Genomic DNA, 21469 nt, shown 5'->3' with positions numbered 1-21469 from the left:
CTTACCAAGATTCTAAACTTATTCTTTGTGCATATTCTGATAATGTTTGTTCCAAACCATCTTTTTAAAATATTTGAACCAGGAGAGTTGAACTGAGAAGTGTTCTTCACTCCATATAACTCTCCAGAACAAATATGAATCCAGTCAATATCAATTTTGAATCCCAAAAAGAGAAGTCATCAGGGATGGCAATTTGGAGAAAAGAAAAAATGGAAAAGAAGTCATTTAATCATCCCTATACCTCAAAATCCACTTAGATGTTCTTTTAAACAATCTGGTGTAGGAATTCAGTTACGAAGTCTTACAAATATGTTAATAAATCACTGTCAGGCAAGGCTGTGTGCCTTTATATAGAACTTATTCCTGAAAAAGCTGCCAGACAGACATTAAGCAATGCCTGAGTGCTTTCTCTGGATCCACACATTTGGTGGATTAGCCAGAAAGTTTTTTTATGTTTCTCCCTGAGTGTAAAACTCTTCAACATGCCTAGTTTTGCATGCTCATTTTCGACCACTTTTTCAGGCTTATGATCCCACCAGTTCTTGGCTACAGGCAGATGGTAGTTGTGACACAAGTTCCAGTAGACCATCTGAGTGACTGTGTTGTGATGTTGTTTGTAGTCAGTCTGAGCAATTGTCTTGCAACAGCTCAGTATATGATCGATGGTTTCGTCCGCTTCTTTGGAAAGTCTGAATTTGAGGTCATCAGCATTTGATGGAATGCATATATTATTATTATTATGACAGTATACACAGCAAACAAGATAACCATGCTGGGTTTCATATCACAAATCACTAGTCGAACACTTCCCAAGTATTTAGGACTGCGTAATGTATCGGCGGATTATGCGATCAGATCCCAGTAAGGTGGCCTTCTGCAGCTGACCAATTTGTCAGCGCCAATTGTTTTTAAGTGCTTGCCTAGGTCTGTAGGCACAGCACCCAGTGTGCTGAGCACCACTGGAACCACCTGCACTGGTTTGTGCCAGAGTCTCTGCAGTTCGATTCTCAAGTCCTGATATCTGGTGACTTTTTCAAGTTGTTTCTCGTTGATTCTGCTGTCACCAGGTATGGCAATGTCGACGATCCACACTTTTTTCTTCTCCACAATCGTGATATCCAGGGTACTGTGTTCCAAAACTTTGTTAGTCTGTATTTGGAAGTCCCACAGTAGTTTTGCATTCTCAGTTTCAACCACTTTTTCAGGCTTATGATCCCACCAGTTCTTTCCTACAGGCAGATGGTAGTTGTGACACAAGTTCCAGTGGACCATCTGAGCGACTGTGTTGTGATGTTGTTTGTAGTCAGTCTGAGTGATTGTCTTGCAACAGCTCAGTATATGATCAATGGTTTCATCCACTTCTTTGCAGAGTCTGCATTTGGGGTCATCAGCAGATTTTTCTATTCTGGCTTTGATTACATTTGTTCTGATGGCTTGTTCTTGGGCTGCAAGAATCAGGCCTTCTGTTTCTTTCTTCAGTGTTCCATTGGTCAGCCATAACCAGGTCTTTTCCTTATCTACTTTTCCTTGGATCTTTTCAAGGAACTGTCCATGCAGTGCTTTGTTACACCAGCTGTCAGCCTGAGTTTACATCACTGTTTTCCTATATTGATTCTTGGTTTGCTGTACTTTGTGCAGCTTCCTCTTGTTGACCTGTATCAAAGCTGGTTCAACACTGTCTTTCACATAATCTGCCAGAGCATGCTTCTCTTCTTTGACTGTCTGCTTCACTTGCAAAAGTCTTCTGCTGCCTGGTTTATTGTTATTTTTTATTTTTATTATTATTATTATTATTATTATTATTATTATTATTATTATTATTATTATTATTATTATTATTATTATTATTATTACAATCAGCCAAATGTTCAGACTGGGTTTGGCATTTTTGCCTAGCTATCGAGTCCTTACCAAGGACCTGGGATAGGCAAATCTGGATGGAAGCCGCAGGATGGAAGCTGTTCCAAGTAAAGCTTTCAGACTCATGTTGGAGCCCATCTTCAGAGAGAACTTCCCTGAAAATGGGCTCCAGCATGAGTTGGAAAGCTCGTAAGACAAAACCTCTGGTCCTGAAGACTGACGCAGATATGATCCTATAGTATTATTATTATAGTAACCTTGTTACTTTCGGGATGATGCTGTTGTCATGCAATTCCTTTCCCATTATACTAAGGTTAGGATCTTGAAGACCATTTATTTGGCGAAGAGTAGGGTTACTAATTCATTCAAGCAGTCAGTGTTTGCCAAGGGTTCTCATTTATGATGTTATCCAGCAAGAAGTCCTCAAAAGCAGAAATTCTCTGTGAGGCTCCTTTTCTACGGAACAACTTGCCTCTGAAGGCATGAGTGGCCCTTTCCCTCACTGATATTCCAAAAACATGTTAAGACTTGCTTATGTTGAAAGGCCACTGGAAAGTGGATGGAGTAATTTATGGGCACAGATTTTATGTTATGCCCTATCTATTGTAGAAGAATGTATTAATTAATAATCTATTAAGTGTTGTACCTTATGATTCTTGACTCTTGATGAATGTATCTTTTCTTTTATGTATGCTGAGAGCACTTGCACCAAGACAAATTCCTTGCGTGTCCAATCACACTTGGCCAATAAAAGAATTCTCTCATTCTCATTTATTACTCTGTTATTATTGAATTATTTTATTGCTGTGGTGCATATTGCTGATCATTTAGAGGCATCTAAACTGAAATAATATAAAAGGGTCCATAATGAAAACACAAGAAAGGACTTGATCATACAAGAGGCTCATCTAATACCGCATTCTGGCAAACCCTATATATATCTGGAAAGCTCATGAGCAAGGTTTGGAGAGCAATATCTTTCTTCCATAATTGCTACCTTTCAATTGGCACGTTGGTTGTGTTGTTTTTCATTCTGATAAGAAAGGCTTGATGTATGTGCCCCTGCCAACCTCTGTTTTCTCTTTCAACCAAATTCCATTTCTAGTCACCTCTGTGCCACAGAATGATTTAGTTTAATGCAGTACCAGGGAAGTGGTCTGACAGCCCATGTTTTGGAGACAATTACAAACAATCATTGGAAAAGGGAAACAAAAGTATACCAAAGAACATTTTCTAAAGCTTGTGGGCTGTTTGGTCTCCTTAGTATTCTATTCTAATTGATTTAGCTTTATAGCTATAGCATACAGTTTGATATTTGTGCCTTAGAAGAGGATGGATACTTCTAGGAATCACAGGAGGTGGGCAGAACAGGGGAAATACCCAGATCAATGTTCAATGATGGTCTCAGTCCTGCACTGCAACAGCTGCACTGCAAAAGCAAGGTTGCAGAGGGTTATCCCATCGTTCATCTCTCCTATACTGTATATTTTTTCAGTGTATAATCCTAGCAACTGGATCACACAGATCAGCAGAACTGCAATAGTATGAATGAAATCTAATTGTCCTCTAATTCATGAACTGAAATTATAGTAGAAGTAATATGCTGCTGGAAAATGTTGCACTGTTGAAGTAGCTAAGACATGTATTTATACTTGGGTAATGAGAATTATTGGGTCAAATATTTATTTCGGTAATGAACCGATTTAAACTCCGAGTTATGGACTCAAAAGGATTGGAAACAATTCCACACTACTTCTGCCAAAATCATATATTGTACCTTTAGTGTCTTCATCTTCAATGGTGGTATTTGTACTCTCTGAAGATTCCTGGATCAGAAAAGAAAGAAAAAAAGCAAAATGTTGGAGCAACGTAAGACTTTTTCAACTTGGTGGCAGAACTGTTTGTTAACCTCTCATTAAGGTTTTACCCAAACAGCATCAAACACTGCAAAGGAACAAAAACCAGGTAAACATCAGTACAGGTCAATAACTGCAGCTCTTCTTCTGCATCTGTAACACTTGCCCTGACTTCTATCTGAAACTTACAAAACTAAGCAGGAGGTCCGACTGCATCATCATGTAAAATTTTAATTGCCTTTCTTGCAATTGTCTACCATCATAAACAAGACCGATCAGTATAGCAGGAATGAAGGTCCTGAAATCTCCTATCATTAGGAGGAATAAGAGGGCTGTGTAGAAGTGAAAGACAGTATGTACAAATTAACAGGAGGGAACTAGGATGAGGGAGAGAGGGAGACTGTGCAGGAGTGAAAGAGGCCACACTGGGTGCATAGTAAAGAAAGAAATGTACAGTAAAACAAAGAGGGTTTCTAAGACCCACACAGACCATCAAAACCTGACACACACTTTCTTCCATAAACAGCCAACTGGTACACAAATTAACATGGAGAAAGGGGACCCATTTACTCTCCAACATTATCAACAAAACAGGTCTGGTACTAGGATTACTCATTCATCCCACCAGAGACTTTTTTTTTTACATATCTTGGTCTCAAACAACAAATTGACCAAGCTTCATCAGCTGTCTGATTGCTTGTGACTGCACAGTTCCAGCGGAGTCATATTAGATAGCCTTTTCCTTCATGTCTCCTTGGATGGAGGCAGTTTGCACATCTGCTAAATGATAAGCACCATTGAAAACCTTTCTCTAGAAATTCAAATTAGATTCTCAGTGCTCTTCAGTGGGCTTCAGCTTCTTTTTGTGCCACCCATTCCTGTTTAATGGGATTTGTAGGGGAGATGCTGCACCGAAGAGGTTCAACCTTCAACCCAACCCTCTATGTTTTCTAAGAACAGGAATGGTTGGAAGACGTTGAGAGGCCCAACATTATCAGCATTGAGGAAGACAAAGGACACTCACCATTAACTGAACGCTGGAACTGGACTTTCTTTTCTGGAAAAACAAGGAGAAGAGATGGGACAAGAAGAGACACAGAGTGAAAAAGAAAGAAGTGAGCAGAACATGGGGTGCCAAGGAACCTGGGAAACTTGTGGTATTCCCTCTAAGAAGATGGGTTTTCTTGTGGGTAAGCCTGATGCTTAATTGAAGAGTTCCGTGTCTTCAATAAAGACAGAACAACCACTGTACACAGCATGCTAGCCTAAAATTTCCCACTCAAGGAGCAATTCAATCAACGTAGTCCAATTCACACCCTAAGTGCTACTCATCTTTGCTCCCTATGAATCTTGTTACCTTAATACAGCCTTGACATCTAATTCTCAACTTAGTTCATTTCTTATCCAAGCCAAAGCAAATAGTTCCAAGTGGAAATTTTCCAAGCTGAATGCACATTAGATATCAGACTAGAACTAACTGCCTTGCCAAGAGGAAAGATTGTAATCCTGCTAGTAGAATAGGCAAAAACTGTTCATTTAGAATCAGAAGATAAGCTAGAAGGAATTCAATCAACCCTCTAACTCCACTTAGTGAGGCAGGACATGTTACAACACCAATATCTGAATCTTTCTTAAATAATTACTGAAGTGCTGAAAGCCTCTTACTTTACTAATCTAAAACTCTACACTTGGTGCAGCTGACATCCATTGCTTCACAAAATGATTAATGGGTGTATTCTTCTAAAAACACATTTACAGAGTATTTTGCATGGATACGTGAAGCATATCTGATCCCACACAATCACTTTTCAAGATGCCCACATTATACATCTGCATTGATTACCAGGTAGCAAAACTGTAGGTTTGATGTAGGCCTTAGTGACACTGGAATACAGAATACAATTTTGCCTGGAAGGGAAATTTTTCCAAGGAAAATCTGGAAACTGGATTTTAATGATGACAAAGTATTTTCATTCCCACTAAAAAGAAGAGGGTTGCTAAGCTTTTTACTTGGAAACAAAAATAGTTAATACATGCTATTTATATTATGTCTGCTTCTTTCCTAGATTTCTACAAAGTGCAGTAATCATTAACCTTATGTAGGAATGTGTTAACACATGTCTTCATTAGAATTTTTTTAAAAAAATAAGATTTTAAAAATAGATTTTTACTATATATTAACTAATGCTGCAAAATACACGTTTTAATTACAATCTAAGGAGCAGAGATTATATTTCATATATTTCATATAACCTCGGAATGGCATCAAAAATCACCTATATACTAAATGGTGAAAATCAGCCTCTCATTAATTACAGACATGGATTCATGTTACACCACATATTAGCACTTTGCGTATTAAGAGCAGAAATCCTAGAAATAACTCAAGAAATATAATTTACAACTTTGCCTTTAATTCATGATGAAATTACTTCACATTGCACACTGGAAGGGAATTGACTTGCTACATTTCAGAAGTTCAGTGAGCACTCAAAAATGTTTTGAAGTTCCCTCTTATCTCCCCTCTCATCATTACTATCCAGTTTTGATTTTTGTACTCTGCTTTGCTTTGGCAGCAATCCCAGTAATTCTTGTGGCCATGCCTACTCAGACAAGGTAGAAAGTGCCTTGAAGTAGTTGTGCTGCCCTTCCAAAAGGATGTAGCATCTCAGCACTTCAGATAGTGGGTTCAGCTGAGCACTTCAGCTGCTTCACACGGCTCTTAGAAACTGGTTTCAAATGTGAGTATTGCAAATTAAATTATGATATGTTTCAGATCATGTGGGTAGAAATAGCAATTCATGTCCATTAGCATCAGGGATCCTCACTCTCTTCTATCATCTATGTATAACGTAACTTGTTTTAAATGATTGCTTCGCAGTTCTCCTCTGAAAATTATTTTTAAAAAGGAAAACAGTTCTTACTATCTACAGTGGAACTAGCTAGGCTATGATCTATGGTAATTCCACTGAAAACCTAATAAAAGGTACAATAGGAAATCTTACTGGACAATAATTATAAAAGTAATCAGACATAACATGATGCAACACAAAAGCAGTGGCCTCATTTAAGTAGGACAAACATACAGTAAAAGAACACAGTACAGGGATGTGAACTTAGTACTTTAGGACATAGGATGGGACATGGTAGAGTGCAGTGATTGCATTAATTTAGTGGAGATGTGATTCTGAATGGAGTTGTGAATGTTATTGTGTAGCCGTTGGTTAAAAAGAAGCTTTTTTAAATTAGATGTTGTTATATCCAAACAAGAATATCTATCTTTCCAAAATGGATTATTCATGGAAAGAATCCTACTTCAAGTTTAAAACATTTGCTTCTTGGGAGCTGTTTATCAAACCATGGATTTTATTAAATAAATCCACAAATCTTGTGGCTGTGAATCTGACATTTGTGCTTTGAAACAAAACAAGCAAAAACTCTGCCATTGGACATAGAAATAAAAGGAGGGAAGGTACCAGAATATATCAGTAAGCTGGTTTAACTATTGTAAAGGAAGAAACTGATTTCCTGGGTTAGTTTCTGGGAGGAATTAACAATGAGGGCATCAGGAGAGGCTGTTAGTACTAGGAACAGCCAGCTGCCTCAGCATAAATATATATATATCTTGGCCCAACAGTCCTGTAGTCAGAATCTCCAAGGCATATATATATGATCATTCTCTGAAACTGCATTCCTTTCCACGCCCTCAAACCACCATCAAGTCACCATCTCAACTGTGAAAGGGTTACCAGACACCTTTCCAGAAAATTCCAGTTTGGTTTCCAGAAAATAAAACAGTAATAATGTCAGTGCACAACTACATTACACTCTTTTCCAACTCAAATATTTTGGGACTGAGCAATGGAGGTAGTATTGGTGCTAAAAAGAGAAAAGTTGTTCATGCTTAAATCCGCTTCTCAGTAAAATCATGAACCAGCTTTCAAAGTGTCAATGGCCTTACAAATGCTAGCACTGTTCCTGGATTTACTACCTTCTCATTAGACCCAGGGGTGACAACAACCACTGAATTCTTTAATTGCTTTCAGGTTTCCAAAAGTCCCTTTATCGTAGTAATTAATGTAGTAGAGTGTAGTTTTCTTAAAAATCACAACAAACTATTCGGGTTAAAGAAAAGGTAACAGCTGGGATTCTTACCACTGCTCAAAACCTAAGCCAGGACCTAAATACTGTATCTAACATATCTTGCTAAATAAAATCACCATGCACTTTCTCCACTGGCCACCTTGGCTGAGACCACAGGGAATTGTGATATTTTTAATCTCAATTTTAATCTAACTTCCTATTTCTCTTCTTAGTCTCCCCTGTGACAGCCCTTACATGGGAGTAGAAATGCCAGAGGCAGTATAGAATATAGCTGTCGTATTGATCTGGGATATTTGCAAAGAGGTAAGAGCTCCTCCTTCAAAAACATCCTTGGCATGCAAAGATAATTCACTAGGAACTAATATTTAAGGGGATCAAGAGGAATTTACACTAGGATATGTTGTAAGATTATACACAGCCACAGAAATATTCTGGGATATTAAATCCCAAAGAGGGACTTGTGAATTACAGTTCTACAAGAAGATGGTATTACTATAACTTCTGAAAACTTAAATCAGTTCTGAGCCTAGATTATTTCTACGTAATCACATAATTATCTGATAATATTGAAATGTAGAAGAAAGACACAATCTTTTCTCCAATTTATAAAAGTAAGTAAGAATGGAAAGAGAATTGTTAGAGAATTTCTCAGCCTCAATGAACAGGTCAAAATGTTGTTTAGTTCTCTATTATTGTCTTTTCACAAGTCTGCTAATTCTTTTTCTTTTTTTTTTTACATTTATTTTGGTATGGATTAAGTAAGGATAAACTGAGGCAACCATTACTATATCTAAGCTTTACAAGATATAAACTTTTTTTTCCTTCAGTTGTATTTTTGTAGAAAAGGCAAGAATGGGAAAAATGTGTCTAAAAATTGAGAAACACATGAAACAGAAGATCTGGGCCACGCTGGGACCCACTACTAGAGAAGACATCCAAGTGTATTTGTCATCTTGTAGGTCCAGAGATGAAGAGGACTTACCTTCACACCATCATTCTTCTTGTTGCCACCGCTTTTCCCTCCTGTGGAGAAAAGGTACCAGGTCAAGAGGCATAAGCATGATACCAGAGTTAGAACAGTGAGACTCAGCAACATGAGGAGAACTGAATAAGAGCAGGAGACAAGGGAACTGAAGACCACACAATCAGTGCTGCAGCATTCTCTGATAATAATCCAGCAGTCAGAAGGAAGTCTCTCAGAAAACCATGAAGCTTGCAAACTGGGTTACTATGATCCCTCCAATTGAACAAAACAAGCCACAGCCACTTATAGTCATGTATTCCCAAGTTTTTGAAGACGTCAAAGCAGAACCCAGCAATGTTGGTGAACCGAAGGAGCATTCTCTGTGAATTTCATTTATTCCTTCTTGAAAGGATTAGGATCTTCCCACCACGTGGTCATAACGATTTAGTCTTCTCTATGAAACCGCTCCACTTCCTAAGTTTGCTGGTCTCACTTTTTTTCTTAGATCGGTTCACAAATGGTTCAACTGTAGATAAGTGTTCTCTTGCCTGCCTGCTTTTCTCACTCTCAGGCTCTCCTGCTAATTTTAGTCCCCCATGCTGGTGTAGATCACGTGCTGTAATTATGACATCCTGACAGCTGCAGCCCACATTTTGACAATGATAAAAAACAGGCCCCTTCTTTTCTACCCCGTTCCCATTGCCATTGCAGACCTGGATTACTATATTTGGTTCATGCTGGATAGAAAGTTCATACTGTAAAGTTTTGGATTTTTTTAAAGTCTTTGTGATAAACCTGTAACATTTCCAGTATTCTCAGCCAATTAACCTTTCCATAGCTCCAGAGTTTTTTTTTTTTTCTTAAAAAAAAACTTGTTTCCTTAGATTGTTAAGATATCCTCTCTTATTTCTCAAGTTGTTATGATGTTTTTCTTGTGATCTTTTAAAATGTTCTTATTTCATCAAATACACATCTATTGCACAATCTTCTAAGTATATTATATTTTTCTACAGCTTGGGGTTTTTAAAAATTCTGCAATGCATGTTCCACTTGCTGAAATTCTTAACTGCTCAGGTTTAACAAATTACGTATTGTCACATGTAAATACACATGTAAATTACATGAGCTGACATTTAAAAACAATAGCCAATTATGGTTTTGCATCCAATAGTTCCCACAGTGACACATATACTGTATATAAGAATGAGGACTGTACATATTGTAATTTCCTAAGCAGAAATCTGTTTGTTTGTAGGGGGGGGGGGGGACCTTGAAATAGCCTTCATGTCATAATGTCTGTTCATAACAATTGTTCCTTCCAAAAAGGGTATCTGTCCCAATCAATCAAGTTCTAAAAATGTTTGCTGGAACAGAGCAAATGTCTGTCTGGTTCAGCATTTTCTTACAATATGTTTCTTACAGTAATTGAGATGATTCTGGGAAGTCCAGAAGACTTAAGGATGGTAAACTGTTCAGTGGCTCTAAACCTATACTCTTGGGTACCCAGCAAAAGTATAATCCTCCATGAATTTTGCTATTTCTCTTTTAAAGTCATCATTTTATTACTCTCCAAATATAATATCAATCAAAAGATCCCCCTTATTTCTTGTGGATTCATTTTTCTTCATGTGAAATTTCAGCAAATGGAAATTGTTTTTAGAATTCAAGATTCCTTTGAAAAATCCCATAAAACTGCCTTATTTTCCTCAATGATGATTGATTTTTAAAACTTACTTCTATGCAATTCGTATGCAGGAAGGAAATGCTTTCATCCTAATACCTGTATTCTAGAAAGATATAATAATACACCATCCTGTGAGATGAAGCTTGTAAAGGAATTATTATTATTATTATTATTATTATTATTATTATTATTATTATTATTATTATTATTATTATTATTATTATTATTATTATTATTTCCTATACAAGCTTCATCTCACAGGATGGTGTATTTGGGGGCAAACCCCCTCTGATTAATAACCATGCTACCCAACATTTCCCACAGAATAGTGTAAAATGAATTTTCTATTATCTAATCTGAGCTCTTTCAAGTTCTCTCTGTTAATAAATAATGACAATGGTTTCAATGCCCTGTTGTTGAGAGATGGGAACTTCATTGATTTGTTTATCACAGCCTTTCTATCAATGTGCAAAAAAGTATTTTTGTATTTTGTCTTCACTTAATAATCCAGAGAAAATGGTCAATATCTATTTATTATTATGACACGCTAGAAGAAAGATGCTAGTGCCTGAATTCATCTCTCTGGTGTCTATCTATGTGAGTCACTATGCAAGCCAGACTTAGGTTACACCCATACACTTATTTACTACGTTCCTTCTTATCCTTGCTATCTCCACAACATGTCTCAGAAGGTTTCTGCCATCACCCCTATAGCACACATTTCTGTAGTAAAAGCTGTAATGTTGGTTTCCTTGATTGAATTCCAGTCCTGCCCAAGCATTTCCCCCCCTTTTCATTGCCTCATTGACCCATTGGACTTATTTTTTTTTAATTCTTTAAAGTTATGGATCAACCAGTCAACTTATCAACCACTAGATGATAGGAAAAGTCATTCTGTCTAGTTAAAAAAAAATGGCATTCCAGCAGTCATCTAGATTTGCACTGCTGCTGGATCAGTTCTGGAGAGCAACTAGATTTTGAGCAAGGGCGTAAGCTGTGGGGATTGGTGTGGGAGCTGTAAACTACCCTAAGATTACAAGAGGAGATGATGTACGGAAACAAGGTTCCTGATATGGATAATAGTGACCCCTAGAAAGGGCTTTTCCTGCCAGGTAGGTTACAAAATATAAAAAGCAAATATTTTCAATTACATTTCCAGTTACTTGCTTTAAAGGTGGATCATTTTCAGGACCAGGTCCAAGACCAGGTCTCTAAGTCAACCAATGGATAAATGATTGACTCATTTAAAAAAGAAACAAGCAAGCTGGATTTCAGTCTCTCTCACAGCCTGAGGGTGGAAGACCAATCAGGAATGGGATGGAAGGTGATGGTTCCACAGGAAGGTCACAGAACCAGTTAGAGCCAGGGGCTTTCTAATGCTACATTTCTTTGTCGAGGAGATTCTGAATCATCCAGGTCATGGTTGTCTCAAAGGTGCTTTTCAAAAGGCAACTAGATTTCCTTAGGGTTGGTGTCCCCCCACCCCCTTGAAAACATTTTTCTTCTCTTCCAAGAAGCTTCTTCAGAACTGCCTTTTAGAAAGCATATTTGGGGCTCCACTTATTTCTGCTTTTCTGGTAAGATTCTGAGAGGGTCAGAATGTTCTAGATTCTATTGCTCAGCCAATGTCACTTGATGGGACCCAGGATATATTCTTTCCATCACTACCTCCATCCTTTTGACCAGCATTCCTCCCAAGACTCAGCTAACCCAGCTCTGTCTTGCCTTTGAAAAGGCAGTAACTCAGGGGTGGGATTCTACCAGTTCGCACCTATTCGCTAGAACCAGTTGTTAACATTCTAAGCAGTTTGGAGAACTGGTTGTTAGAAGAAATTACTGGCCTAATCCTGTAAGGAAGGAAACATTCTGGTGTTGCTTACAGAAACTGCCTCTCCGTTAACCCTTAATTTTTCACACTTATGACTGTTTTAGCATCTCCACAGTCATGGGAGGCCAGGCGAGGAGATGCGTGCCTCAATGTGAGTGATATTGAGTTGGCCACACCCAGCCAATAACATGACCACCAAGCCATGCCCACCACCTAAGCTATGCCCACAGAACCGGTTATTAAAAAATTTGAATCCCACCCCTGCAGTAACTTTAATTCTTTCCTCAGGCATTGGATCACAGAGTGACATGATCCCATGGAATTAATCTGTCCAAGCACCTTATGGCCAAATGTTTTTGTGTTTTATTTGTATTATTTGTTTTCTGTGATTGTTTTATATACAATATATTGTATATATTGCTGTTTATTGATGATGTATGGTGCTCTGAGTCATATGCTAAGGGAATGGCTATATAAATCAAATAATTAAAATGGAATAAGTCATTTTATAGGCCACTTTTTCTATGGCATCAACATAGCCAAGTTTGCCTACACACAACCCATGGAGATGGGATAAGAGGGAAGGAACTACTCTCAGAATGGAACACTTAAAGCTATCCCTGGTCTGCCTCAGCTGCGATTGGATGACGAGACACAGGCAATGGTATGCAGATATGTCCTTTGGAAATGATTAGTTGATGTTCCTCAAGCTATGTTGATGAGCTGTTAATCCAAGGGAGTTTACATTTATCACACTCTGAATTGGGGCCTGAGCTATAATTAATTACAGTGGCTTTTCAGCTTTAAGTGAAGAAAAGGGTATGTGGGTGGGTTATTGAAGGAAAAATTATTCGTATTGTTTAGGAATACTAGACTGCATCTTTCTTTCACAAAATTATAAGGAATTAATCTTAAGAAGCCAACATTTTCAGTATTTACCTCCTGCAGAGCTACAGAAAGTACAGATTGTATTAAATGTCCTCATGGATTCTTCTGCCAAAGAAACTCTTTCTTACTTCCACGTTCAAATGGGAATTTTTAGGGGTATTTTTAAAATACAGTAAGGGAAATATGTGATCAGAGCATTTCTCAGTTTGGTGGTACTTTTAAGTCACAGTCCAAGAATATACATACTGTAACATAAGATCTTCAGACCTTTCTCCTCAGGTCACCACTATCAGGTATGGGTTACAACATAAATTTAATTTTTCCCTCCTTTCTTTGTATTAACATTTGAACAAACATAGGGGGAAAAAAGTCATTTGGAAATCACATGAAAATGTCCAGACCTGTTTGTGGAAGTCTTAGTGCAGCAACCAGCCATATTTTCTAACCAAAGTTAGTAGCCAATAAGTGATGAGGTAGCAAGTAAATAGAGTTGGGTTACCTACCAGAAAAATTACGGGTTGCTAGCATTGTAGTGAGGATTGCACCCTGGAACACACAAAAGACAGAAAGAAAAACAAGGGAAACAGGTTCAAAATTAGGACTATTCCCCCTCCCCCCCAATATCTCCTTTTTCTTAAAAACATCCCGTGAAAAATAGAGCTGGCTGAACTGCAAGGGGAATGTACCTTTGGCCCTGTTTCAGGGCAGGATGAATATAGTTCAGGAAAGATATTAATAGAAACAGCAAACAGTTTGCAGAATTCAAGTCACAGGGTATTAGCTGAGGGATTTTTAACTGCAAGCTTCCAAATGGTGGACACAGAGTTTATTATAGCCATGGTATATAGAGATTAAAAGCTTTCCTTCCAATGTTAATGAAACTCCATTCTCCACTGAACAAGCAATGCTTGATGGGACCAGATTAACTGATAAATGTCTTGCTGTATTAAAGAGGATTTTCTACAGTATCCCAAGTGTAATCACAAATATGCCATTTATTTTTGAGACATTCAACAGATTAAAGCTCTTCTGATGCATCAGTCATTTGCCTCAGGTCATAGAACAGAAGAAATTTTCCTAACGGACAATCAATCCCTCTCCCTTCCATATTTGCAAGATTGTACTATAATGCCCCAAACTCATTCCACTTTTGGCATTAAAACAAATGCATTTGGGCAGGCTGACAAAGACTCATCTGTAGCATACATTTCTCCTCTATTTCAATTTAGTAGCTCTAAATAAAAGCTACCACAATTACCACTACTATACTATTACTTCACAGAGCTCTCAAGCATATTGTCCCATAGATCAGTCTCATCACATCCATTTGATAGGGGGGAAGACTTCAATGCATTACTGAAGTAACATATCCAGAGCCATTCTCTGTAAGTCAATAAAATAATTTATTACACACCTGATTTGCCATAGCCCAACATTATAGTTTCAGGTCACTTACTTCCTGTTAGCAGGAAGTGTCCATTTTTAATAGGAAAAGGAAACATTCCACATATGTTTGATGGAGAATTCTGAGCAATTGGTTTAGCATTTACAGAAAAAAGCAAGATATACTTGCACTGAGTAAAAACTGAGTTAGCATAAGAATGTAACATCTACATCTCTGTTATTCTAACTATGGATAGTTTTGAAATTGTCCATCAAAATATAATTTTGGGGCATAGGATAAAAAGGTCAAATGGATCTGTGTATTTACGGCTTATTGATTGTCTGCCTCTCTCCTCTGTTGAGCATTTCTTTTAATTTCATATGACTATATTTTCATTGTTTATTTTATTGTTTTATTATTTTGTTACTGTTTACACTTCTTGTTATTTCTGTGTTTTTACTGTTATAAGCCACCTAGAGTAGCCCCACAGCGAGATAGGCTGCAAATGAATTTCACAAATAATAATAATCCAGTGACATATCTCTAATACCATAAAACCTGAACTGTCTCAAGTCCTTGGGAAGGACTCAATAGGTGGATAAAAATGCCAAATCCAGTCTGACTGTATGACAGTCCACAATTTCTCAATATTTCAATCAAGTGTATGAGCTGGTGAGAAATTACATTAATGGAATCAACAGATTTCTGTATAAAAAGCCAACACAGATCATAATCTATTACTTAGCCAGTAATTTTGTTAGTGTTCAGCCCAAAAGGAAAGAAATCTGCAAAAGTTCATAGAATCTATGTGTAGAGATAATCTTAGAAAACATTGAATCTAGAAACTGATAATGATATTACTGCTAAGTCTCCTAACTGAACCTTTTCCTATCCACAGTAGCATACAGCTGAGTGAAAAGTGGTCTAAAAATGGCAAAGACACACCTTTGAAGAATGCAATTTATTTGAATTCCACTGATATTGGTTTTCAGAAATCTCTCAAGAAGCTATCATATTTACTTTTAAGACTTTAATAAAAAGTTTCAGGTCAAGGGGGTTATTGTAAATACATAAAATATTTCTATGGTCTTTTTAGAGTTTCCAACAGAAAGGGAGGGGGAGCAGTGCAGCCGCTTGCAAACCGAAACTGCATTCCATAAATGTTTTCAACGATAGTAACTAGGTAACCAAAGTTTCTGCCTCACAAAATTCTAACTGGAGAGCATGATTTATGACTCTTGGCTATGGATGCGTCCCATTGGAGAATATGAATTATGATACACCCCGGGGGGAGGGGGAAATCAGGGTCAAGGGTGACAATGAATTGTGTATCTCAGAGTCGGCTACACCCAGGCAATGCTGGACAGTTTAATTCCCAATAAATCCTTTTTAAGTTTTGGAAGTTTGGCTCGAGTCTCATGATTTAAATGGGGGGAACTTCTGGAATCCTGACAGTTATTTCCTTACTAGTGATCTAAAGCAGTTTAATAACACCATTCAGGCATTGTTGATGTAATATAAAGTCTGCCCTCCTTCTTTTAGCAAAACAATGGTCTAGAAAACTTTTAAATCTCTATCAGATTTTCACCCAGTGGGTAAATGACCAAATGTTAGCTTTTCAAATTCAGATGAACAAGATCACTTGGGGAAGAACTTTTGAAAGAACCAGAGTGAAACTCATGATGTTTCTGTCTCAACTCATGTCCGTGGTATCAATACTGTCTGTCTACACATGGAACAGATCTACGTCATGTATAGAAACTAATTTAGTTGTAGAAACAGAAATATAGTCCAGTCTAAAACCCTTCTTTTGTCCTTCTTTTCATCTTTGGTGATTTGTGTGTGTGTGTGTGTGTGTGTGTGTGTGTGTGTGTGTGAAGAATGTGAGCACAAGTGATGAGAAAATATAGAAAAATTACCATTACAGGTGACATCATCTGGATCTGCAGAATATAAATAAATAGAGATCTGCAAGAAACCTAGTCTGGAGCCAGGTCTTGAAAGATGTGGAACATGAACATGGGAAACAAATGAAGGGGGGAAACTTCAATTAAGTAAACAAGGAAGCACCAAGTCCCATAATTACCTTTAGCTTTCTTCTGGCATTGAATTTCTTCAAGCAATCCACAGTCTCCTGTCTGTGCATGCAAGAAGCCACAGTGGAACGGTGCTAAAAGACATAAAGAAAGCATGCTTAGAAATGGAAATGAATACAAAAACCGTCTTTCTTTTAGAAACTTGAATTTGTATTAGAAGCTGTGCTTCCTTGTGTGCTTGTAAATATGATATGTGAAACAGGATTGCCTTCCATTCTTCAGTTCCACACTGTTGTTGTAAGCTGAAAGCCATTACAAGCTGGCTTTTCTGCAGAGACTAAAATATATTGGTGATATGAAGAAGGCGGTGATTAAGTATTGAAAGCAGTGGTGGGATTCAAATTTATTTTACTACTGGTTCTGTGGGTATGGCTTGGTGGGCGTGGCAGGGGAAGGATACTGTAAAATCTCCAGTCAGAGGTGGGATTTGCCGGTTCTCCGAATTATTCAAAAATTTCCTCTACCAGTTCTCCAGAACTGGTCAGAACCTGCTGAATACAACCTCTGATTGAAAGACATCCATACACCCTCCTGTGACTCTACTAGGATAACCTGTTGCAGAATGCTGCTCCACATTAATGTTGCAAAAAGATTTGACATTTAACCCAATTAGATTTTGTGGTGTTTTTTTTTATAAAAAAGGAGGAATGGAGTATCATCTTACTGATCTCATGTGCTTGTCATAATTTTCTGCATAGTTTTGCATATTCTCTACTAGGTAGGCATAATTTTTCCTCCCAACTTTAACATTTGGAGTTTGCTACTTTTTGTGGTCAAGAGCCATACTTGTTCCTTCAGCAATTTGCTTTAAGAAATTAATTTTAAATTAAATTAAAATTGCACTCAACATGACCATTACTTCTTCTGCATTTAAAAAGTTCTGCTTCTTCTTAAGCACTACAATGTTTGCTTATTCAGTTTGAACCCTGTGTCAGTTTCCAAAGACTCTGGGCAGCTCAGTGAGCAACTTTCTCAGGAATTCAAAAGGAAACTTGAAAGGTTTTGGAGGGCTCAAATGAAAGGATTTAGAAGGCCCTTTAAAATGGGGGAGCACTGTCGCCCGGAGATTGTTATCAAAATCCAAGCAGGTACTAAGAAAAGTATGATTCACTTTACACTTACTGATATCCAAGGATGCTTCAGAGCTTCTGCTGCTGTGATACGTTTGGATGGGTTGATTGTTAACATTTTATTGATGAGGTCTTTTGCTTCAGGAGTAACGGTATCCCACTCAGGAGAAGGAAACTGCAAGTACAAGAAGATAAAACTCCCCATTCTCTCTTCTGCAGGTGAGAAGTAAGACACAATATATTTCTCTGAGACAGTAATTGTACCAGAAGCCCAAAATGATTTGCAGTCCAGGTATTAAGTACGTATTCTGTAGACACACATTGTCAAAGAAAAAAAAAAGCCTAGATGTATGTATTTTTTTCTTAATTAGCTTTGTGTTTTTGTTATTCTTTCTTTTTTGTCATTATTTTAAAAGCAATAAAAACAAATTAGAAGTTTGTTATGTATGAGTTTTTACTTGGTATGTTGCTGACTAAGGGGAAATAAGTACAACTGTTAAATGCAGTAGAAAAATATTTATTTATTTATTTATAATTTCTTATTTCTTACCTGCCCATCTCCATTTCACCCATTCACCCATTTCAAGATGAGCTGGAAGGGTCTTTTAAAAAAAAACTAATAAAGGTATTAGGCCGGTCAACATTGCAGAGAATGCATTCCAAGGAGCTGAGGTTTAATCATGGATTATTGCAGAAGGGACCATAGGAATTATAGGCAAACATTTTTACAAGCTCTCAGGAAATATGGAAGTTCAATCAGGAAACTATAGCCTAGAACTAAATCATGTAAAGCTTTGAAGGTAACCTATGTGTGTGTTAGTGTGTATGCATGCATGCTTTCAAGTCAGTTTTTTAATCCTGGTGACTGCCTGGACAAGTTTGTGCAGTATGTTCCAGACTAGACAGAAATAACAGATCCATACAGAGGGTGTTACTCTATTTAAATCTAGTGATTATCAAGCTGGCCAGTATTACTCTAAGGTCACTATCTTCAGAAAGACAAACATGGTTGGTCCCTGGAGCTCATCAAAGGCATATTTGACCTTGCTTTAATCTTGAAAATCAGATGTGATTCAGGTCTAGAATAGGGACCTCGAGCTCTTCTCTCTGGTCTGGGTCCAGTTTCAAAAAATTATCCCTCATTCAACCCATTACTGCAAGAAGGCATTCATGACAGCCATGCCATCTCCTAAAGACATCAAGAAGAAAGAGTATCATCAACATACTATAGCAGGGGTCTTCAAACTTGACCGCTTTAAGATTTGTGGACTTCAACTCCCCGAATTCCTCCTCCAGTCATGTTAGCTCAGGAATTTTGGGAGTTGAAGTCCACAAGTCTTAAACTTGTCAAATTTGGATACCATATCACAGCTTCAATTTTGAGGATGCAGCATTATCTGAAATCTATCTGAGAGAGATAGCAAGAGGTCCACTGAACAATTGTGCTTCCTATTCCCAAATTTCTCAGATGATCTAGAGCAGTGATCCCCAACCTTTTTTATGCCGCGGCCCGGTACCGGCATCAGCTGGGCGCCGCCATCTTTTTTTTGATGAAAAAGTGCTTCCGGTGAGCTTTCTACCCGGAAAAGCTCACCGGAAGCACTTTTTCATCAAAACAAGATGGCGGCGCCCAGCAAACCAGTGGCCCAGTAGGACTTGTTCCGTGGACGGACCGGTGGTTGGGGACCCCTGATCTAGAGGATATCAAGACCCAATGAGATGTCAATGAGAACCAATGGAGTTATGCTCCATCTATCTATCCTTAGATAAAAATCATCAGCAGGCAGACCAAAGTTACTGAAGCCCTCCATCAAAGCAGCTTGAAATGGGACAAGATAATTTATGGAGATTCTCTATCATCCAGGTCATGGTTGTCCCAAAGGTATTTTTCAAAAAGCAACTGGACTTTCTTATTTATTTTTTCCTTAAAAATGTTTCAATTCTCATCCAAGAAGCTTCTTCACTTCTGATTGAACGGTGGGGAATGGAAAGATTTATATTCTTTGCAGTCATCTGGTTGTTAGCACTCTGAGTGTCAGTCATTAGCTCTCTGAGAGTCATTGAGGCTACTTGGTCGTTTATATGTACCCTCAGGGTCACCTGAATCAGAGTGCAAATGGGTGTGGAACCTTCTTGGGACTGTTGAAAGGATTGTGTTGTAGACAGGAGATAGGTGGTGTTGTATCCTTCCCCTCTGTTGAAAGAGGAAGAGGACTGCTCAATTTTAACCTAAATGGCCACTCTTCAAAAGGTCATTATTTTGAAGACAGCAAAGTCGACATTCTGGACCGAGAGGACCACTGGTTTGAAAGAGGGGTCAAAGAAGTCATTATATCAACCTAAATTCTCTCCCTATAAAGAAAGAAAACTCCCCACAGATATTGACCTCACCCCTTTCCTAAGAGGTCTGTAGGGGGCGTGCATAAGCGCACCAACGTGCCTACCGTCCCTGTCCTATTGTTTCTCTTATTCTTCTTTTATTTTTCTTATATGTACCCATTTCATGTATTCACAACTATGTATACACTTATACTTATTATCTTGTAAACAATTGGCAAATCAAATAAATAAATAAATAAAATAAATAAATGTTTGACACAGAGCTGCCACAGGAAGGAAAAATCACCCCATCTCACAAAGAGAGATCATGCTCCAGCAGGTGCTCCGTTGTTCCTAAACTCTCCTTGTTGCTATTCCTTCTATACTATAATCTCATGTGTGCCCTTTTATTGATACAATAAAAACAGACACTTTTATTTTTCAATTGTTTTGTAATTGTTTTACTCATATTATAGCTATTTAAATTGGCATATATATAGGCCAATTTCTTTAGCTTTCTTCATGACAACTTCACAATATAAAATAGTCTGAAAGGAAGATTAATTTGAAAGTTATGATTTCCAAATCCTGTTGAATTACAGCTTTCAGTATTTTTCTACATTGTTCATATTTGCTAGAACTAAATAAAACTGATGTTCAACAGCAGTTCAGAATCGTGGTTTATCAGTCCCAAATACCCAAGTGTGGATGTAAACATAGTCTCACCCCTAGTCAATGTATTAATTGCAACCTTAGATTTATATTTAAATTGGTTTTCAATATAGTGGTACGTAAATAAAGCAAGTGAGAAAATTTAGTCAACAAAAATTAAGGTGGGTGAGAAGAAAAGAATATGAAAGGGAAGTTTGCTTACATCATAGGCTCCAGCTTTGATCTGCTGATATAATCGGTGTTGATCCTCATCCCAGAAAGGAGGGTAGCCAACCAGTAGAATATAGAGAATAACTCCTGTGTGTTCAGAGGGAACATCGTTACATAAGCTAGTGGAAAGGAATTGATTGACACAGGAGATCTGAATTGGCCTACACAGTGAGCAAGACAAGAAAGGAGATGAGTCAAGAGTTAAGTATCTTCCTATACTGCCAACATCATCCCGATGTTGTATAAAATGGTTATGTCTCAACTGAAATGTCAAGGATTCAGGATAAGTGTCAGCTCTTTGCAGTTCAGTCTGAATCATCAGTATCATAATTTGCCTGAAAACAAAGACCCGCAATTCTTCATGAAAATGTGTAAAAATATCTCTAGGATTGGCTTTTCACTGAATGATAGCAGTGACTGCATTTACCTACCTAGTGGAAGGAATAGTCAGATATAATTCTACAAATAGATACAGGCAGTCCTTGACTTATGACCACAACTGGGACCAGAATTTCCAATGCTAAGCAAGGTGAC

General features: G+C 37.7%; 1 protein-coding gene and 1 long non-coding RNA gene across 7 annotated transcripts in view; one reads left to right on the top strand and one right to left on the bottom strand.

The window, feature by feature from the left end:
• Positions 1-21469, bottom strand: part of CAMK2A (calcium/calmodulin dependent protein kinase II alpha) — a 149903-nt gene that overhangs the window by 13005 nt on the left and 115429 nt on the right. For 3 of the 6 annotated variants that reach the window (XM_026686234.2, XM_087955177.1, XM_087955178.1), the window contains exons 9-15: positions 20928-21022; positions 17787-17909; positions 16655-16738; positions 13688-13730; positions 8803-8843; positions 4741-4773; positions 3638-3686 (exon numbers count right to left, since the gene is read on the bottom strand). In XM_026686234.2, the coding sequence (XP_026542019.1) occupies positions 3638-3686; positions 4741-4773; positions 8803-8843; positions 13688-13730; positions 16655-16738; positions 17787-17909; positions 20928-21022 (468 nt within the window). The remainder of the gene's footprint in view (positions 1-3637; positions 3687-4740; positions 4774-8802; positions 8844-13687; positions 13731-16654; positions 16739-17786; positions 17910-20927; positions 21023-21469) is intronic. The other 3 variants (XM_087955175.1, XM_087955179.1, XM_087955176.1) reach the window with 1 other exon arrangement.
• LOC148132093 (uncharacterized) lies at positions 6377-8844 on the top strand. Its single transcript, XR_015747580.1, has 2 exons — positions 6377-6457; positions 8648-8844. It is a non-coding gene; the product is annotated as an uncharacterized LOC148132093 (long non-coding RNA).

Source organism: Notechis scutatus, chromosome 2 (genome assembly GCF_049901735.1).
Source record: "Notechis scutatus isolate UNSWTSFEM ecotype Mainland chromosome 2, rNotScu1.2, whole genome shotgun sequence".
Lineage (NCBI taxonomy): Eukaryota > Metazoa > Chordata > Lepidosauria > Squamata > Elapidae > Notechis > Notechis scutatus.
The sequence above is the reverse complement of the archived record's forward strand: the minus strand, read 5'-3'. Positions and strand labels throughout refer to the sequence as shown.